The following is a 21961-nucleotide window of genomic DNA, read 5'->3' as shown; positions in this document are numbered from 1 at the left end:
GTGTCTCAATCCATTTCTTTTCAAAATTTGCACACCTTACTGCAGTATTTACAGCCCGCTGTTTGACAATACCTTGGGCCATGACAAAAATTTTGAGGCTCATGGTTCTCTTAAGCTGCCAGCTATATCTAAATTGTCATCTCCACCCCATTTTCTTCCCCAAGCATGGAAAGATAAAGGCAGAGTTGCAACGTTGGCAGGATCAACGCATCATTCCTCCCACTTCGTTGTGTCACTGGGCCACCCACTTGCAGGTAATTCAGAAGCATGGTGGCACTGTGTGCCTTTGTGACAATTTTAAACTAGCTCCCAAATGCAATGTATTGTAGATTTGTATCCCATTTTGGAGCAGGAGTAATGATGAGTCAAGTTGTCAGAGGGAGAGAGGGACAATATTTTTTCTGCATCAACTTGTGCGATGCCTACCTAGTTGCCACTGGACGTGTTTTGTCATACCTTTCTGGTCCTTAAACCTATCTTTTGACTTTATGATTTTAATTACTTGCCCTTTGGAATCTCGTCTGCACCTGGAAGTTTCAACAATATTTGGAGCAACCGATTCAGTACATTTCCTGTTGTGTGAATTACCATGATGTACTTTTTCCCTCAAAGGTGTATTTCTTTGGACATGTGCTTAGTGAAGATAGATACAGATGGCCACACCAAAGCCATCATCAAAATGCCAAAGCACAAGAATCTGAAGGAGCTTCAGTCATCTTTGGGCAGAATTTTGTATTATGCTCAGTACATCCTGTGGCCCATACACATCTGCCAACCTCTTAACCAGCTTCATCAGAAGAGCATTAATTTTGTCTGGTCTGTGGACTGTCAATAGGTTTTTCAATCTCTCAAGCAGTATTTATGCTTGTCTCCTTATCTCGTTTCCTTTTGATGGGTAACCTCAGCCGTGGTAACTGAATACTTAGAGGATAAGAAGCACCTTTGTCCTGCCAATGGCCTTTTCAAAGAAGGTGGAGGAGCGGGTAGTTTCAGGGCATTCTCTTGCCTTGGAGTTGTAAACTGCCCTTAAAATGTGGAAGAATCAGCAGTGATCAATGGCATGAGGATGCAGAAGACAATGAAAACCACTGCATTAAACACACATAAAGTAAATCCAAGGACATATGGCCTATAACTGAAAAAGTGTCACGAGGATCTCTCCATTGGCAAAAAATTCTGGACTAGTCTCCCAATTGGATCTCTGGAAGAGAACTGCCACAGGGGAGGTGACTGCGAGAAAAAGATTGAATAGCCAATGAATGGGTAACATTCTATGAAATGGGGTGTGGAATGTCAGAATTTTGAATGTGTTAGGGATGCTGGAAAACCTGAAAATGGAAATGCTAAGGCTTAATCTAGACATAATAGGGGTCAGCAGGTTGTTGTTACAGATGGAAAGACAGAGATATTAATGTAAGATGGGATGGTAGGGGTGCTGATCAACATTAATGTGATCGAGGAGCACAAGAGGTGTAATGATTTTAGTGGTAGGAGAAGAGTGAAGAAACTGGTGATAATAGGGATAGTGGTAACAATGTGGGGAATGTAATAAACAAAGAAGCCAACAACAACACAATAAAATGAATTATGAAGATGGTAATGACATGAGGACTATGGTGAATTTGATAAAAACAAAGTAGATGAAATAAACAGAAGTTTAGCGTACAATATTGCATCTGAATAGAAGAGCCTTAGCAAGGTGCAGAGTAGTAACTGAGAAACTCTAAGCACCTGTTGCTATTTTGGTCAATTTTAAACTGAAAAGGCTAGTCAAACCGGCAGGTACCAAATAAAGCAAGTAGCTCATTTCCTCATATCCAGACTAATGGCACTGTGCTCAATGATGATGGTGATAATAAGTGGTACTACATAGAAACTGCCAACAAAACTCAGAAGAGCTTAAAATTATAAATTCGTACCTCCTCACTTGAAGTTCTTTCAGTTAAAAACACAATCATTTAAGGATTGTAGAAGCAGTTTGTGTGTTGTCTATAGATCATGTTCATGTTCCTATCCAATTATTCATTTTTGGATTCTATTAGATACTCTAATCACCACTGTATAAACATTAATAATCATTAAGTAATTTCCAGCATAAGTTTGAGAATTTGATCACATATACTGCTTGTGAAATTTGCAAATACAGCAGTGTACACAAATGTGCTAATATGAAAGAATGTTTGTCTGGTCATTTTGGTTCAGGATTGTTTTTCGTTATTTAATAGAGCTGTGTCATCTTGATACTAATTATATTTAACTGCATTGCTAAACTGTTGCTTTGGTGTATGTAGGATTTACCCACCCAGATAGCCGTACACATTAAAGTGCTGATTCCATGTCTGGGGAGATGCATTGGGCCTGGATTGAATCTGCCCATCAGATTGATGATGGCCAGTCTGGATGTGGTTTTAAGGCAGTTTCCCACATCTGACAATTTGAATACCTGGCTGGTATCCAAGCTGGTACCTCAGACACACTATTTGCCAACATTTATAAAATACACTCTTTCAAATAGATAACACTACACACACAGTCGGGGTACCCATATTCCATCCCATGGGATAACTGGGTGATGACAGGAAGGACATCCAGCCACCCCTACAATTAACTGTGTCACATTCGACAGTAACCATGCCGACCATATGCAGATGCGGAACACAAGCACAAGAAAAAGAAGATGATATATATAGGAATTGTTTCTTCTTATATCATGATAAAGGGATGTATTTGTCTAAATGAATTCATGAAGAGGAATCTGAATCTTATCCAATAGCTTTTGATGAGTGAGTTTCTGAGTATCAAAATATGTGACATAAAAGGCCATATCTTTTGATTGCATTTACTTAGAAGATTCACAGACTTTGATCTTGATAACTATTGTTCAGTAAACGTTCACAATAACGGAAATTTAGTAGTATACATTACAACCATGATGGGATTAAATATTATATGTATATATACATTTAATAAATACTTTAGGAGAGAAGGAGACCACTCAATGAAAGCAGAAATTTGAGTAATTGACAGGCACACACAAAAAAAGAAAGAAAACTTGATAGCTTTCAGAATGAATTCTTACGCAAGGCAGAGAAAGCTATAGTAAACACACACACACACACACACACACACACACACACACACACACACACACACACACACACATACAAATGTGCCTGTGCCCTCACTTGATGCTAGCTGGAAGCTCAATTCCGTGCGCAGGTGTGTGTGTGGGGAGGGGGGGGGCATGCACACACATGCATGTATTCTAGCTCGAGAAAAGATTTATTCCGAAAGCTAGCAAGTTTTCCTTCTTCAGGGTGTATACGTGGACAAAGAAAAAAAATTCCCGGATTTTTCCCAGATCTCCTGGTTAAAAACACACTTTCTCCCAGGTGAAAATATACTTTTTCCGTGTTAAGTGACAGTATATTTTCCCTCGGAATTGTAAAACTTATGAATCATTTGAATGGTTATGGTTTTCTACAGCGGCTTAGGATTTCCTGGCACTTTAAAAAACGAAACTGGGGAAAAATAACATGTTTTGGAAAGTTCTCTGATGTGCAGCAACATGTACACTGGATATTTTCATATTATGAAAGTATAAATTCGCATTCCACCAAACACGGCATGTTACTCTCCGAAGCATTGAAATCAAGATTGCGATGCACTTTTGTAACCCAGTCATAGCCCATGTCATGTGATCTCGCCAGCCAATGATAGCTGATATTCAGAGCATAGGACATGTGATGTAGTCAGCCAATAGCAACATCATTGTTAAGTAGCGCGAACACACAAATAGGGAAAGTTAATATACATAGTGCAGCTACAAGAAAAGAAAAGCTTTCAGATATAGTATTGGTCTCTAACATTAGTAAGCTGCACGAGAAGCTAAGCTTTCACTTATAATGTTGATCATTTTTGCGCATTTTACGCTTTAAGATACATCACACAAATGTGCCAGTAAAATGTTTAATACTGTCATAAACCTCTGATCTGGGCTCGAAAATCTCCCAAATGGATTGTCATCAAACACGTGATTTCTAATGAGATTCAAACGCTCTGTGATTTAAGAAATTTAATGTACATTCTCGCACATAGTTCATCTTGCGTAAAAGGAAATTTACTTTGAAAATAACGCTTTTCAAACCACAATTCACAATTTTTCCTGTGATCTGTTAGAAATAGATTTGTTCCAACAGTTGCTAGAGAGCAGCAGATAAGAGGCATCACCGCACTTGGGTGATGACATAGGAAGCCCGTATGTGTAAAGCATCAGGCGCGTAATGGGGCCCCTTAGGGAAATGGCAGCAAGAGAGGGGAAGAAAACCAATGTGCACTCCGTGTGCATACCGGGGGGAGTCATTCCAGATGTGGAAAGGGTCCTTCCGGATGCCATGAAGGGTACAGGGTGCACCCATCTGCAGGTGGTCGCTCATGTCGGCACCAATGATGTGTGTCGCTATGGATCGGAGGAAATCCTCTCTGGCTTCCGGCGGCTATCTGATTTGGTGAAGACTGCCAGTCTCGCTAGCGGGATGAAAGCAGAGCTCACCATCTGCAGCATCGTCGACAGGACTGACTGCGGACCTTTGGTACAGAGCCGAGTGGAGGGTCTGAATCAGAGGCTGAGACGGTTCTGCGACCGTGTGGGCTGCAGATTCCTCGACTTGCGCCATAGGGTGGTGGGGTTTCGGGTTCCGCTGGATAGGTCAGGAGTCCACTACACGCAACAAGCGGCTACACGGGTAGCAGGGGTTGTGTGGCGTGGGCTGGGCGGTTTTTTAGGTTAGATGGCCTTGGGCAAGTACAGAAAGGGCAACAGCCTCAATGGGTGCGGGGCAAAGTCAGGACATGCGGGGACCAAGCAGCAATCGGTATTGTAATTGTCAACTGTCGAAGCTGCGTTGGTAAAGTACCGGAACTTCAAGCGCTGATAGAAAGCACCGAAGCTGAAATTGTTATAGGTACAGAAAGCTGGCTTAAGCCAGAGATAAATTCTGCCGAAATTTTTACAAAGGTACAGACGGTGTTTAGAAAGGATAGATTGCATACAACCAGTGGTGGAGTGTTCATCGCTGTTAGTAGTAGTTTATCCTGTAGTGAAGTAGAAGTGGATAGTTCCTGTGAATTATTATGGGTGGAGGTTACACTAAACAACCGAACTAGGTTAATAATTGGCTCCTTTTACCGACCTCCCGACTCAGCAGCATTAGTGGCAGAACAACTGAGAGAAAATTTGGAATACATTTCACATAAATTTTCTCAGCATGTTATAGTTTTAGGTGGAGATTTCAATTTACCAGATATAGACTGGGACACTCAGATGTTTAGGACGGGTGGTAGGGACAGAGCATCGAGTGACATTATACTGAGTGCACTATCCGAAAATTACCTCGAGCAATTAAACAGAGAACCGACTCGTGGAGATAACATATTGGACCTACTGATAACAAACAGACCCGAACTTTTCGAATCTGTATCTACAGAACAGGGAATCAGTGATCATAAGGCCGTTGCAGCATCCCTGAATATGGAAGTTAATAGGAATATAAAAAAAGGGAGGAGGGTTTATCTGTTTAGCAAGAGCAATAGAAGGCAGATTTCAGACTACCTAACAGCTCAAAACGAAAATTTCTGTTCCGACACTGACAATGTTGAGTGTTTATGGAAAAAGTTCAAGGCAATCGTAAAATGCGTTTTAGACAGGTACGTGCCGAGTAAAACTGTGAGGGACGGGAAAAACCCACCGTGGTACAACAACAAAGTTAGGAAACTACTGCGAAAGCAAAGAGAGCTCCACTCCAAGTTTAAACGCAGCCAAAACCTCTCAGACAAACAGAAGCTAAACGATGTCAAAGTTAGCGTAAGGAGGGCTATGCGTGAAGCGTTCATTGAATTCGAAAGTAAAATTCTATGTACCGACTTGACAGAAAATCCTAGGAAGTTCTGGTCTTACGTTAAATCAGTAAGTGGCTCGAAACAGCATATCCAGACACTACGGGATGATGATGGCATTGAAACAGAGGGTGACACGCGTAAAGCTGAAATACTAAACACCTTTTTCCAAAGCTGTTTCACAGAGGAAGACCGCACTGCAGTTCCTTCTCTAAATCCTCGCACAAACGAAAAAATGGCTGACATCGAAATAAGTGTCCAAGGAATAGAAAAGCACCTGGAATCACTCAATAGAGGAAAGTCCACTGGACCTGACGGGATACCAATTCGATTCTACACAGAGTACGCGAAAGAACTTGCCCCCCTTCTAACAGCCGTGTACCGCAAGTCTCTAGAGGAACGGAGGGTTCCAAATGATTGGAAAAGAGCACAGATAGTCCCAGTCTTCAAGAAGGGTCGTCGAGCAGATGCGCAAAACTATAGACCTATATCTCTTACGTCGATCTCTTGTAGAATTTTAGAACATGTTTTTTGCTCGCGTATCATGTCATTTCTGGAAACCCAGAATCTACTATGTAGGAATCAACATGGATTCCGGAAACAGCGATCGTGTGAGACCCAACTCGCCTTATTTGTTCATGAGACCCAGAAAATATTAGATACAGGCTCCCAGGTAGATGCTATTTTTCTTGACTTCCGGAAGGCGTTCGATACAGTTCCGCACTGTCGCCTGATAAACAAAGTAAGAGCCTACGGAATATCAGACCAGCTGTGTGGCTGGATTGAAGAGTTTTTAGCAAACAGAACACAGCATGTTGTTATCAATGGAGAGACGTCTACAGACGTTAAAGTAACCTCTGGCGTGCCACAGGGGAGTGTTATGGGACCATTGCTTTTCACAATATATATAAATGACTTAGTAGATAGTGTCGGAAGTTCCATGCGGCTTTTCGCGGATGATGCTGTAGTATACAGAGAAGTTGCTGCATTAGAAAATTGTAGCGAAATACAGGAAGATCTGCAGCGGATAGGCACTTGGTGCAGGGAGTGGCAACTGACCCTTAACATAGACAAATGTAATGTATTGCGAATACATAGAAAGAAGGATCCTTTATTGTATGATTATATGATAGCGGAACAAACACTGGTAGCAGTTACTTCTGTAAAATATCTGGGAGTATGCGTACGGAACGATTTGAAGTGGAATGATCATATAAAACTAATTGTTGGTAAGGCGGGTACCAGGTTGAGATTCATTGGGAGAGTGCTTAGAAAATGTAGTCCATCAACAAAGGAGGTGGCTTACAAAACACTCGTTCGACCTATACTTGAGTATTGCTCATCAGTGTGGGATCCGTACCAGGTCGGGTTGACGGAGGAGATAGAGAAGATCCAAAGAAGAGCGGCGCGTTTCGTCACTGGGTTATTTGGTAACCGTGATAGCGTTACGGAGATGTTTAATAAACTCAAGTGGCAGACTCTGCAAGAGAGGCGCTCTGCATCGCGGTGTAGCTTGCTCGCCAGGTTTCGAGAGGGTGCGTTTCTGGATGAGGTATCGAATATATTGCTTCTCCCTACTTATACTTCCCGAGGAGATCACGAATGTAAAATTAGAGAGATTAGAGCGCGCACGGAGGCTTTCAGACAGTCGTTCTTCCCGCGAACCATACGCGACTGGAACAGGAAAGGGAGGTAATGACAGTGGCACGTAAAGTGCCCTCCGCCACACACCGTTGGGTGGCTTGCGGAGTATCAATGTAGATGTAGATGTAGATGTAGATGTAGATCTTACATTATGTCTTAAAATAAACAAGACATCAGAGGATACTCCAGAAGTGTTAGAATTTCGTGAACCATACTGAAATGAATAATTTGGCTTAAGGTACACATTTGTATGTCCAGATTGCCAATGAAGTAGGCCTCGACCTGATGTTCTTCAGTGTGGTTTTCGGGATGTTAAATTTTCTTGGAGTACCAGTACTCTATTTTCTCATGTTGAGTTCTTTATTATGGCATAATGCCATACGTGCTAGAAGATGTGAAGGTGCATTTGAAATGCACCGAACAGTTGAAACTAGCCAATAGTGTGGTAAACATTTTATTTCAAACAAATAGGCTGCCTCAGCGGAAAAGATAGATAAAAACTGAATTTTTTTAACAAAGCGATAAAAGTAACTTCATTATTCTGCAAGGCGATTAATGCTTGACTGTCAGAAAGGTGGAAATAAAATAAAATCTGAAACCAACAATATATTAGCTTTCCATAATTATGTGAATGTATTTTAATTCACTTAATGGCTTCCAGCCACAGAAATCACTTTGTTTTCATTTGACGTGAGAGCAGTAAACAAAGAGGAAACAGAAAAATCACTAAATGTAAACACGGATCACATGGAGACTAACCCCCCCCCCCCCCCTCTCCCCTCAACCACCAGTATAGCTCAGACTCCTCTTCGCATCAGCCCCGGATCTACGATATTTCAAACCAAGGCAACTGTAGATGTTGGTGTGGTTTCTTGATCTAATTACGTCTATTTTGTCACTATCTGCTAGATAAAAGAAAATAGGCCTTTCTAATATTGCAGGAATTTTAAAACACACCAAATAAGCGAGACTGTTTTGGTAATAATGGTCATTTTTATAATACGACAGAATATAATTCGCAAAGTACCGTACCAATATCAAATGCCTATCTGGCCTACTACAAGAAGAAAGCTTTATGTTAGGTAATAGTTTCACATTTCATTCATATGCTCCAGTTTCTCAAGCATGAGATCGAAAAGCAGTAGTATGAAATTTTTGGATAAATTTCCAATCGTCATATACTTCCATAATTCGTGTGATGTCCCTGTTTCTTCTCCTTCCTTGTTCTAACAAACAATCTGTGAATCACTAATTATGTAACTATTCCTACCATTGACAAAACTGTCTCTGGTTAACTCTACTAACCGTGCCAGAATCACCCGTTTAGTTATCCAGCAATTATTCTCCAGTTAGACATTATTACATGTTCGTACAACGCATTTTCTGTGCTACTCCCACAATATAACTTATGCGGCTGCTATCTGAGGACTGTACAACTTGCCGTTTCTAGTTTAGCAATCTGACGGAAAATTTTCTGTCAAAATTTCATTTTCTTAGGTACACCGAGAAGATAATACGTAATCTTTCTTACCTGTTATTCCTGCTAGTCGCTTATTTCCACTCTGGTAGTCTGAATCTATGGACTTCGCTAGTAATTAAAACAATGCTGATCATTCACATACCCAATCAATCTCATTTGCATACCCAAATCAATCATATAAACAGCAGTTTGCATTCACCCGTTTGGCTTTATTCCACTCAACTTCTATAGTCCTGTCCCTTTTTGTCTGCAGGAAAGTTTATTTCTAGATACGATGAGGATTCCGCTGGCAGAGACATCACGTACACTATGTACGCATTCAAAAACCAATTTATGATTCATTCAGAAATCAACTGAGAATGTGTTCAAAAATTTGAAGAACCAACACGGATGCATTTCAAAATCATTTGAATAATGGACAGGCCAACGTGCACTAGATGCTAGGTACTTTGTGACAAGGTTTTCTTCCTCGAGAATATGAATTTGCGCCCGGTTCAGATACCACAGTTTGCTGCTTACACAGTCAATGGCGACATTTCTGTAGCCAGAAGTGGGAGAAGGTACTACTCATATGCAATTCAACTGCCCATGCGCTTGAGCCCGCTAGTAACTGCTTAAATGAATCTAATGTAAACAGTTGTGACGTCATGCACATTGGAGGTGATTTGTTGTTATGAAACATTATGTAGCCTTCCTAAGGCCTTTCACACATTTTGGATTTTGCTTTTGGCAGACGCTTGTTTGAACTCTGTGTTTTTTTCCCATTTGGCGCATTTCCTTTGCAATTTAAGTTTTATTCTCTCGTTCATGTTTTGTTGCTGCAGTATTATTCTGCAGTACTGGTATACAGTAATATCCTTTGTTATAATATCAGTTCTTACCAGTCAAAATTACAAAAAATTAACTGAAAACTAAAATAATGAAAAATTCACGGAATTCTAAAAAATTCCCGGGTTTTTTTCCGGTTTTCTCCCGGATCAAAAAATTCCCGGGTATTTCCCGGATCTCCTGTTGTCACGGGTCGTATACACCCTGTTCTTGTATGGCTGTTGACAACGCAATGCTTCTACCTCTTTGGTTAGTGGTCTCCTTTATTCCTAAAGTATTTACATTCTACCAGGACTTTCCTACAATAGTTGCACATTTACTGAAGATTCATTGTAGGCCATGAGGATTACAATAAACATTCTTTCTACTGAATGATAAGAGTAGGTTAAGGAGAATACTTAATAGTAGCATGAAATTGTGTGTAATACCTTTTAATTAATAACAAAAAGAACTTCTATTTTTTGAACAGTTCATTTCCTACTGCACAATGACAACTCATAAAAGAATATTGACAACAATGCTGCCAATTCCTCTGCCCAGCCATTGGTGCAGTTATGGACCAAGTTATATTGCACACACACTCTATGATATACAACAAATTCTTATCCTGAATCATCTACTGTGTCATCAGTTTGTGTGTTACTTAGCAGCATCTTAACGTTTTTGTTATTGTTACCAATTCTATTTCATTTGTCCCTGGTCACGGCACATGAACGCCTGCCTGTATAAGAACTTCAGTCTCTGTGGAATATACTGCATCTATTAATCATAAAACATTAACTTTCACTTCTAAGGCAAACAGCTGGAACTGGAGACAATCAAACCATATTGTTAAAAAAAAATTGTTTGTACACTATACAAAAGGATATTAAGTGACACATTTTTTCCATAAATTAATGCTGTTACATAAGCTCCCCCATTAGAGCTTTCAAAAATTGAGAAAAACAACTAAATTTGAGTCTTAAATAGATTCATTCAAGAAGTAAGGATAGCGAATAATAAACTTTTACTTATTAAGTGTGTATATCATGGTAGGAAGGACACAAGGTTAAATATTTATGTGGTTTGGTAGTATACAGGTTTCAAAATTTAATACACTCAGGTGCCATCTCTGGCACCAACAACAGCTCTAACCTGGCTGGACTTTTAGTAGAATTGGGCTTCAATGACAGACACCTGTCTTGCTGTAAAGAAGCCTGTATCCTAACTCAAAGCACGCATCAGTTGCTGTATTATCCTGTAACGCTTAGCAAAGCAAAATGTCTGTGTTTGTGGCTGCTAGTTGCTCGGGACCTTTCAGATTCTGCACAGTGTAGAGTATGGTTTTCCTGAATCCATCAGTTCCTTATTTTCATGGCAGTTGTGGGATACTGACCAATGCGAGCAGCAATGATGCAGAAAAACAAAGCAGTCTCAACAGACCACAATCCTGCTGCTGTGAAATTCTGACACAGGCTGTAAAGGTTTCTCCTTTTTACACAAGGCACAGCACAATCTTGTCACAGACAATCAAAATCCAAATGAAATTTCTGAATGAGAAACCTGCTGCATAGACTTTCTTTCAATACAACATGTAGATGGCATCACTCATATTTACTGTGTATGGATGCACTGAAAAGCTAATGATAGCATATCCAAGAATGTAGCAAACTTCATGTCAATTTGACATTTGTTTAATGGCATATTTTAATAGCTATCTGTGTAGATATCAAATAATAGCAGTAATTAAAATGTCTAAAAACTTGTGTGCAAGATGCAAGTAGTGGATTTAGTGAGTTTATTGATCAGACGTATGAATGACAATAATACCTTATTTCATACATGAGGACTCATTCTCATCCTTGATAAGGGTTAAGAATAACTATATTTTCAGGTAGGTGGAGAAAAGAACTGAAGATGGGATTGGTTACAGTGCAGACAGGTACAAAAGGGATACAATGAAGAATGCATGTTTTACCAAAGCAGAATCTCTACTGAGATATGCCATAATTTTCTTGGGAAGATTCAGCACTAGCAAAAGTTGTTTCACAGTATAAAAGAGAATTAAAGGTCATAGGAACTGCAGCTCCCTGAAAATCAGGCAAGACTTTATTTAAAAAAAATTCAAGTCCTTCTGTTGCACTGTTCACATATTTGCCCAGTAACGATTTCCATTAGGAAAATCTTAGATGATAATAACCAATTTGTAATTAAAAAACAGCCAGGTGCATTAGGACTCACACTGAGGGTTCACTACAAACACTGACAGTTCTGTACAAACTTAATTATGCATGTAGACAGTTCATCCACTCCAGGATCACAGATCCTGATGATTTTTGTCAGTTATTGACATTAATACTGGCAAGATGTCGGTCCCAGAGATTCAAAGACCCTCGAGAAAGTTTTAATTTCAAGTTTTAAGTCAGATAACAAATGACAAAAGCTTTTTTCAGGTGGTATAAGTATGAATTAGCAATTTCCTGATTTTTCTCCTTTACTTGTATTGTGAAATTTTCCTTCTTGCCAGATTTCATGATTCTGTGTCAGGGGAAGTACACTATAGGTTTTAATGAGTGAATTTTCAGGTATAAAATACAGTATGCATCATAAATGGCCATATCTTTCATTTGTATTGACTCAAAAGGTTAATATTTTTACACCACATGAAAGGACTGTGGACCTCAGTATGTTTTATTTACTCCAGAAGTGTTATTATGGGGTAGTTGAGTATTTAGTACGTTACAAAGCTAAATGTTTACATTGCCTGTCTATACTGGTAATAAATCTGGAACACTGCAGAGTCCGTCTGTTTGAATGCACTTCTCCAAAACTACTAGACAAATTTTCATGGAATTTTTGCAGGTAGCTTTATCATTGCTTGTGGCACTGTATAGATTTTAGTTAATCAAAAACAGATCATGGAAAAAAAGATATCACAATTTAAATTTTACTAAATGCATCTTGTCTGTCTGTCTGCCTGAACACACTACTCTCCAAAATTGCTAGACGAATTTTATAGGGTTTTCACTGGCCTCTTCAGTATAGCTTGCAACATCATAAAGGATTTATTTTATAAAAAAAAGTGCAGAAAAGAAAGATATAATGATTAAAAGTTTTATCCATACTAATATCATACATTGAGGCGACAAGTCATGGGATAGTGGTATGCACATAAAGAGATGGTGATAGTATCATGTACACAAGGTATAAAATTGCAGTGCAGTGGCAGATCTATCATTTGTACTCAGGTAGTTCATGTGAAAGGGTTTCCAAAGTGATTATGGCTGCACAATGGGGATTAACGGACTTTGAATGCAGAATGATAGTTGGAGCTAGATGCACAGCACATTCCATTTCAGAAATCTTTAGATAATTCAGTTTCCGAGATCTGCAGTGTCAAGGGTGTGCTGAGAATACCAAATTTCAGGCATTACCTCTCACCACGGATAATGCAGTGGCTGATTACATTTAATGACTGAGAGTGGTGATGTTTGTGTAGAGTTGTCAGTGCTAACAGACAAGCAACGCTGCATGAAATACAGCAGAAACCTATGTGCTTTGTATGACAAACATATCCATTACAACAGTGTAGTGAAATATGGTATTAATGGTCTAGGGCAGTAGATGCTTTTACTAACAGCGTGACATCACCTGCAGCGCCTCTTCTGGGCTAGTGACCATATCAGTTGGACCCCAGGCGAACGGAAAACTGTGGCCTGGTCAGATGAGGCCCGATTTCAGTTGGTAAGAGCTGGTGGTAGGGTTCAAGTGTAGTGCAGACACTGTGAAGCCATGGACTCAAGTTGCCAACAAAGCACTGTACAAGCTGGTGGTGGCCCAGTGATAGTGTGGGCTGTGTTTACATGGAATGGACTGGGTTCTCTGGCCAAACTGATCTGATCATTGGCTGAAAATGGCTATGTTTGGCTACTTGGAGACCATTTGCAGCCATTTGTGGACTTCATGTTCCCAAACAATGCTGGAATTTTTATGGATGACAACGTGCCATGACTCTGGGCCACAACTGTTCACAAAATTCCGGACAGTTCGAGCAAATAATTGGCCACTCACATTGCCCAACATGAATCCCATGGAACATTTATGGGACATAGTCAAGACATCAGTTCATGCATAAAATCCTGCACCAGCAACACTTTCACAATTATGGATGGCTATAGAGGCAGCATGGCTCAATATTTCTGCAGGGAACTTCCAATAACTTGTTGAGTCGATTCCACGGCGAGTTTCTGCATTATGCTGGGTAAAAGGAGATCTGACATGGTATTAGGAAGTATCCCACAACTTTTGTCACTTATGTGTAAATGTGAAAGTAACTCTGTCTGCCGGCTAGTATGGCCGAGCGGTTCTAGGCGCTTTAGGCTGGAACTGCGCGACTGCTGCGGTCGCAGGTTCGAATCCTGCCTCTGGGATGGATGTGTGTGATGTCTTTGGGTTAGTTAGGTTTAAGTAGATCTAAGTTCTAGTGGGACTGATGACCTCAGATGTTAAGTCCCATAGTGCTCAGCCATTTGAACCATTTTTTTTAACTCTGTCTGTTAGGTTTTCATGACTAACCTGCTGGACTGATTTTGATGCAATTTGGTATGGGAATAGCTTGAACGCTTAGGAAGAACAGACTAATTTAGAAAATGTGTAGCACCAGTAGAAGATACTTACTGATTTGAAGAATACTACATGAATTGTGGATAAATATTTACTATTTGAAGAAGCTATTTACTCTATGGAATTGAACATATAGTAGCTTAATTACTATTGCTCATCATAACAAAGCTACTGATATACAAGTGCAGCCTTGGGTAAAAGCTACACTGTGCAGCACATGTAAAGGACCACTTTTTCAAAAAACCTGTAACTGACTCCCATTGTGATGTGTAAGTTTGAAATTTGGCTCAGAGGTGCCTACAACCCTCCTCTGTAATGATGAAAAACCACAGCACTGTGTGATATCGCCCTTGGGCTCAATGATACAGACAAGAAAATTCCAGAACTCAGCAGTTCATGTGATGTGTGAGGTGACTTAATGTTGTCACATTGGCACCACATTTCGTCAAAATTCTGCCCAATGGACCTGTCACATTATGGGAAGGTTGTCACATCTCATCTTACCCACCTTTCAACCCTTCTTTTGATGCCCCTTCAATGGAGGTCAGAATGGCAATACCCAGTGTTGAAATCAAGGTTTTTGCATGGGTGGCTGAGAAAAAGATCTCAGACACACTGCCACTAAGAATCAACATGAAAAGGTCTCAGGGTGTGGCATAGAGGGTGTCATTGATACCACCCTTTTCCTTGGGGAATTGATTTTGGCACATTTTGTAATTATTGTAATAACATAACGTCAGTAGAAAATTTGTACAGATTTTGTCAAGTGTGACATAGTTGAAGATGTTACATTATGTGTAAATAGAGTGAACTGAACAGCTGTATGAGTATTGTTGACTGATATCATGAAAATTATATACACACACTTGTCAACCTGTTTAGTTTTATTTGGAATGACTGTAATGTTTGAGTATGCACACGCTAAGGAATTATCTGAATGGGATGGAAATCAGCTGATGTGATGTACTTGCACAGACAAATTAATGAATACAGTTTCAGAAAAACTGGATCATTTACTCAAGAGAAAGAGCTTCACAAATTGAGTTAGTCAACAATGCAGTGGTCTAGCTCTGACCCTTATGCAAGTAGTTATACAGCTTAGCATTGGTTGATAAGAGTTGTTGGATGTCCTTCTGAGGGATGTCATGCCAAATTCTGTCCAATTAGCATGTTAGATTGTCAAAATACTGAGGTGGTTGGAACACCCTGCGCAAAATACTCCAAACAAACTCATTTGGGGAGAGATCTGGCGACCCTGATGATCAAGGTAGGGTTTGGCAAGCACAAAGACAAGCAGCAGAAACTCTAGCTGTGTGCAGAAGGACATTGTTTTGCTTAAATGTAAGCTTGCCATGACGGGCAACAAAATGAGATGTAGAGTATCATCACCATAATGCTGTGCTGTAAGGGTGCCACAGATGAGAACCAAAAGGGTCTTGTTATGAAATGAAATGGCATCCCAGACCACAATCAGTCCTGGTTGTCAGGCCGTATGGTGGGTGACAGTCAGGTTGGTATGCCACCACTGCCCATGGAATCTCCGGACAAGACTTCACTGGTCACCAGGACTCAGTTTGAAGCAGGACTTATCACAAAAGACAATTCTATTCCAGCCAAGACGTGTCTGGAGAGGACCAGTGGGATACCGACTTGAGTGTCACCTGCCACACGGCTCAATTATCAGTGGTGGTTTGGTGTGCCATTTCATTCCAAACGGGTGGATCAACATGTTATTGACTTGCACAATTTGTGAAGCTCTTTCTTGCGAATAAATCATCCAATTTTCCTGAAATTGTAATCCCTTGTTTGTCTGAACATGTACATCACATCTACTGATTTCCATCCCATTCATATAATTGCTCGATGGTGAGTCATTGTTTTGTCTTCTTTTTTGTCTTAGAGTGTATGATTACTTCTGAATGCTCAATCTTTGTATTTTATGCCATAAAAATCTGGCCTGCCCAATATCATGACATATTTGCTGTACAATTTTTGTTAAAAACTGGCCAGGTTGAAGTAGAACTCACAAACTGAGAGTTCCGTGCAAACTTCTTTATGTATATAGACAGTCCATCATTGCAGGAATCAAGAATCTTGACAATTTTAGCTTATTATCAACACTGATACTGACAAGATTTCAGTCCCAGGGATTCCAAGACTTTTGAGAATTTCTTAATTTCGTGTTTGAAATTGAATAACAAATGATAAAAGAAATATTTTTTCGTGTGATATAATTACAAACTAACAATTTTCTGATTTTTTTTTCCCTTTACTTGTACTGTGAAATCTTTCTTCTAGTCTGATTTCATGAATCTGTAACAAGGGGAAGTACTCCTAAGTTTCGAATGAGTGAGTTTGTGACTATTAAAATACGTGACATAAATCATCATATATTTTTATTGTATTGACTTAGAAGCTAATACCAAGGTACCATAGACCTCCATCTGTAACACAAATTTCATTTGATATGTCTAACTGTTCCTGAGATAAAGGAGTCCTAACAGACAGTTAGTCAGACAGTTTTATTTTATTTTATTTTAGTGTGATATAATTACAAATAAACAATTTTCAATTTTTTTTTTCATTTGGTTGTAGAGTGAAATCTTGCTTCTTGTCAAATTTCATGATTCTAGATCAACAGGAAGTACCCTACACATTTGGATATGTGAGTTTGCGAGTCTCAGAATGAGTGACATAAATGGCCCTGTCTATTGACTGCAATGACTTAGAGGCTTCACTTTTTTACATTATCAAGCGATCATAGACGTTAATACATGACACAAATTTCAACTTGATACCTCTACTGTTCCTGAGAAAAAGGGCTTGGAAAAGTCAGACACAGACAGATGGACAACAAACTGAGCTTATACACATAAAAAAAAGGTTTCCATCACCTCAGTTCCTAGAGTTGTGGAACCTGTTCCAAAAATAGGAATAGAGATCAACATAAACATCATTTCCACCCTTTTTATTGCTCACAAAAACCACACCAAGCATGTTGTACTACCATACAGCGAGACCTTCAGAGGTGGCAGTCCAGCTTACTGTACACACCAATACCTCATAACACCCAGTAGCAAGTCCTCTTGCATTGATGCATGCCTTGTATTGATGCATGCCGGTATTTGTCATGTCATAATATCCAGAAGTTCATCAAGGCACTGTTGGTTCACATTGACCCACTCCCCAACAGCGATTTGGTGTAGATACCTCAGAGTAGTTGGTGTGTCACATTGTCCATAAACAGCCCTTTTCAATCTATTCTAGGCATGTTCAATAGGGTTCATGTCGGGGGAACATGCTGGCCACTCTAATTGAGGTGTCGTTATCCCAAAGGAAGTCATTCACAACATGTGCATGATGGGGGCGCAAATTGTTGTCCACGAAGCGGAATGCCTCACCAATATGCACTGATATGGTTGCACTATTGGTTGGAGGATGGCATTCACATATTGTACAGCCATTACGGCACCTTCCATGACCACCAGCAGGGCATACATCGGCCCCACATAATGCCACCCAAAACCGCAGGGAACCTCCACCTTGCTGTGCTCATTGGACAGTGTGTCTAAGGTGTTCAGCCTGACTCGGTTGCCTCCAAACATGTCTCCGATGATTGTCTGGTTGACAGCATAAGCGACACTCATTGGTGAAGAGAATGTGATGTCAGTCCTGAATGGTCCATTTGGCATGTTGTTGGACCCATCTGTACCACGCTGCATGGTGTCATGGTTGCAAAGATGGACCTCGCAATAGACGTCAGGAGTGAAGTTGCGCATCATGCAGCCTATTGCACACAGTTTGAGTCATAACAGGATGTCCTGTTGCTGCACAAAAAACATTATTCAACATGGTGGCATTGCTGTCAGGGTTTCTCCAAGCCAGGTAGTGGTCATCAACTGGAACTGATCCGCTGTCGGACCCCCTCCATGTAATAGGCGATGCTCATGCATGGTTGTCTACATCTTTGGGCGGGTTTAGTGACATCTCTGAACAATCAAAGGGACTGTGTCTGTGATACAATATCCACAATCAACGTCTATCTTCCAGAGTTCTGGGAACCAGGATGATGCAAAAATTTTTTGATGTGTGTGTAAGGGTTCCATTTTTAGCAATTGAGATACGGAACCCTGAAGAGGACTAATGAAGAATACAATAAATGGAAAACACAAAAGTGACAACCACATGCTCTGTTGAAAAAACTTACAAATCTAGAGTTCCATGCACACAACACAAAAGGAGGGACCTACATGCTGACTATGCCAAGAACAACCCTCAGGCAGAATGGCATATTCCATGCAGGAAGAAATTATGTAATAAATTGCCTGAGCATATAAAAACAATAAAATAGACTGCAAAATTAAAGACATCTCTATGCGCCTGCCTCTTCAGTAAATATTTTTATAGTATGAGTATTTGTTTGTGTAAAGAAGTAAGACATCATCAAACTCTTTTCATCATGATGTCGCATAAATTATAAAAACCTTTCAGTTTTTGAAACTGTACCTTTTATACCAGAAACTATCCAAATATTGAGAGCTTCTCAGCTAGCAATGAAAAGGTGAATCGTGGGAATCATTAACAGAGGCTGGGAAACAAACAAACTGATCAGGTGTAATCAAGATTGTAATAAAAACAAAATAGTCGTGAAGGGAATATTGTAGCCAAATGGATAGATGGGCTAAGGAAGCATAGCAGCTTAGCACATGAAACATGGTGGAAACAAGGAGACTTATAAATAAAGACTGGTATGATGAATGTATACAGGCAGTGGAATAGAAAAAGGAAGCAAGACTCAAGTGCTTATGGCAAAACACAAAATGAAATGAGGCACTATATAAAGAAAAGATAAGAGAGGCTGAACTGGTATTTAGAAGAAAAAAGGGAAGTCATAAGGAGAAAGATAGAGGTGGAAGAGTACTATCAAAGGCATGACCACAAAATAATTTATAAGAAAATTAAAAAAAAGGGCAATCTAGACAGAAAAACAACAGCATGTAAAGACAAAGAGGGAAATTTGCTAACAGAGAAACAAGATGTACTAAATAGTAGGATAGAAATCTTTAACCAAATTCTGGAGGGCAGTCTTCCAGTGGTGAGCAGCCTCACTCTACTACACTGCAGTTCCAGAAACAGAATAACCCATAATAGAGGAAGTACAGAAGGTAGCGATCTGCCTAAAAAATTACAAAGCACCAGGTACTGATAGAATACCTGCAGAACAGGAAAAATATAGGGGAATTGGTCTCCATAAGTGAAGCCACAAACTTATCAAGCTGTTATACAATCAGGAAAGAATCCCAGAAGAGTGGGCCTTAAGGGTAATCCAACCAATTGACAATAAAGGGGACAATTATTTGAATTACTAAGAAATTACCCTGCCGAATGTAACCTATAAGATTCTCTCTAGAACTGTCTATAATAGGCTCCCCACATGCAGAAGAGATACTGGGAGAAGATAATTGTGGATTTTGGCCTAATCGATTAACAACAGATCATATATTTATGCTGAGGAAAATATATGGAAATGTGTATGAGTATGATATTGAGCTTCATAAACTCAATGTAGACTGCAAGCAGGCTTTCAAGGGTCCTCATAGAGCAGAAATGCTAAATGACTTGTTACTGCTTGGTACACTAAGTATGTGTCACTTATCCAAAAAATATTGGCGTGTGAATGGATGGAGAACTAAGTAAATGTTTTAGCATTAGCACAGGAGCCAAAGGGATGCATTTTCTGCAATGCTTTTTAATGTGACTCTTGAAGTAGCTATTCAAAAGCTTCATATATCTGCTTACAAAGGCTAAAGTCAACCCAGATAAGTGCATCTACTGATGATGTAGCAATTGCTCATAGAAGAAGAGTTTCACAAAAGTTAGCTGAAAGAAACCACACTATCTTAGAGGCTGCGATATTGATGAAATGAAGGCTACATACGTAAATGTTACCAAGAAGGAAGATAATAACCTGCTGAGTGCCCATGGGCTGAGTTGGGCAAATGGCTTGCACACACAGAAAAACAAGGATATGATGGAGTAGAGCCACTTGGCAAGTAGCTTATACTGCTCATGTCTGCCTGCATGTGAGTTGATGGGGGGCTTGGGGGTGCCTGTGCCCCCCTAAGCAACATTGGAACAGCTTGTGTTGGGTGATAGTGGATGATGAAGAGCTTATAAATTGTACAATAAACACAAAATGATGAAGCTGAAGAAAGTAATTAAGAAATTCACTAATAATGTAGTATATGGAGGAAGCTCTGCTGATGGTTACTAGAGGTATCACATGGAAAATTTGATTCTTACCAGTGAATGGCTTCCAAGTCTACATTTATAGTAACCTAATACAGTTACTGGTTTTTTGTGAACAGAGGATATCAATAAGATAGGTCTTTCAATAATTTCTGATAGTTTTTTTCTGTAGATTTTTTTTGAAGTGCACTTTGTGTAAAATGGTAGGTTTCCTAATTATATGTTAGTTGTGAAAACAATACAGGAAGCAACTCCTTAGGCAAACAGAGTTCAAGTGGGGCATGCACTGGAGTCTTATTTTTGTACTTCAGTAATAGTTTACTATTAGCACTGCATTACTAACAGGAATTTTCAATATTAGAATTAAAAATATTGTGCAATTTACAGAAAGTGTTACTTTAAGGGATATTCTTAATCTAGTTATGAATATACGAAACTCCAAATTTCCTACTTCCTTCCTCCTAGGAAACATAACTAAAGATGTATTGTTGAATAAAGATTTGTATTAAATGATTTACAACAGTAATAAAGTGTTTTAAAACATAATATGTCTGGAATAATACCACCCATATTGTTTGAGAAGATGTAAATAACCAAGTAACTGTAGTAATTCAGTATGTTTGTTTGAAGTAATCCCAAACAAATGTTTAAAAAATATTATTTTGTTTTTATTAGAAGATAAGTAGCATAAAGGCTACATAACATGCAAAGCATGTAATACACAAAAAGTTCATTCAGAAAACTCATTTTGTACCAATCATCAGGTTGGAATGGGTCCATAATCACTGCTGGGATGATTCTGGAAATGCAGAACTACCCTGGAAAAGGAGATAATCATTTTTTTAGTAAATGTATGAAACCTTTTATAAGATCCGTTTATGATAAATTTTGTTCTCACTTTGTCTGTGTAAAAGTTATGCCCAGAAAATTGAAAGCAAAAAAATCTATAAGAATATTCTGTACAAGTCACCATGTACAAGGAAAATGGAATATTATTAATTCAAATTACAGTTATATAATGCAGTAAGCATAGGACATAGGCATGGTACGATGGGTAAAAGAGATTTCATCTGTTACTGACACAGAAACGTCTTGTCAATGTGAACTACTTGCTATAATTGAGAAATACCAATTAGTGTCTAAAAACAATCAGTCGCATAACTGAAACTTTGTGGCAGATGGAGACTGTATGCATGACCAGTACTTGAATCCTACGGGCTTCAAGCCTCAGTCTGGCACACAATTTTAATCTGCCAGGAAGTT

At 39.4% G+C, this 21961-nt stretch overlaps 1 protein-coding gene across 2 annotated transcripts in view; it reads right to left on the bottom strand.

The window, feature by feature from the left end:
• Positions 1–21344: 21344 nt before the first annotated feature.
• Positions 21345–21961, bottom strand: part of LOC124711250 (proton-coupled folate transporter-like) — a 165761-nt gene continuing 165144 nt past the window's right edge. For both annotated transcript variants that reach the window (XM_047241221.1, XM_047241220.1), the window contains one exon: positions 21345–21516. In XM_047241221.1, coding sequence (XP_047097177.1) covers positions 21459–21516 — 58 coding nt within the window. In that variant the 3' untranslated portion in view covers positions 21345–21458. The remainder of the gene's footprint in view (positions 21517–21961) is intronic.

Source organism: Schistocerca piceifrons, chromosome 8, assembly GCF_021461385.2.
Source record: "Schistocerca piceifrons isolate TAMUIC-IGC-003096 chromosome 8, iqSchPice1.1, whole genome shotgun sequence".
Classification (NCBI taxonomy): Eukaryota; Metazoa; Arthropoda; class Insecta; order Orthoptera; family Acrididae; genus Schistocerca; species Schistocerca piceifrons.
This window is presented reverse-complemented; position numbering and strand designations above follow the sequence as displayed.